This window comes from Arachis duranensis, chromosome 9, assembly GCF_000817695.3.
Source record: "Arachis duranensis cultivar V14167 chromosome 9, aradu.V14167.gnm2.J7QH, whole genome shotgun sequence".
Lineage (NCBI taxonomy): Eukaryota > Viridiplantae > Streptophyta > Magnoliopsida > Fabales > Fabaceae > Arachis > Arachis duranensis.
Window position 1 is genome coordinate 30,040,765 of NC_029780.3, and position 553 is coordinate 30,041,317.

General features: G+C 39.2%; 1 protein-coding gene across 1 annotated transcript in view; it reads left to right on the top strand.

The window, feature by feature from the left end:
- The first annotated feature begins 14 nt into the window (after nt 1–14).
- The window catches only part of LOC127741532 (uncharacterized), an 11,633-nt gene continuing 11,094 nt past the window's right edge, over nt 15–553 (top strand). The window contains 1 exon segment of the mRNA XM_052254245.1: nt 15–24. Coding sequence (XP_052110205.1) covers nt 15–24 — 10 coding nt within the window.

The following is a 553-nucleotide window of genomic DNA, read 5'->3' on the forward strand; positions in this document are numbered from 1 at the left end:
ACATACAGCTTGCCATGGAAAGGAGTAAGAAGGATTGGATGAAGACAGTAGGAAAGCAGAGAGACGGAAGGGACAAAGCATCTCCATACGCTTATCTAAAATTCTCACCAATGAATTACATAAGTATCTCTATTTTTATTTTATGTTTTATGTTATCCTCCATAACCATTTGAGTCCGCCTGACTGAGATTTACAAGATGACCATAGCTTGCTTCATACCAACAATCTCCGTGGGATCGACCCTTACTCGCGTAAGGTTTATTACTTGGACGACCCAGTGCACTTGCTAGTTAGTTGTGCGAAGTTGTGATAAAGAGTTGAGATTGCAATTGAGCGTACCATGTTGGTGGCGCCATTGATGATCACAATTTCGTTCACCAAGTTTTTGGCACCGTTGCCGGAGATTGTTTGAGTTTGGACAACTGACGGTTCATCTTGTTGCTTAGATTAGGTATTTTTTAGCAGAATTTTTAAGAATGAATTATAGAATTTCAAGGTGATGTTCTTATCATCACCAAAGCTGATTGATTCTCATCAATTTAGCTCTTGAATG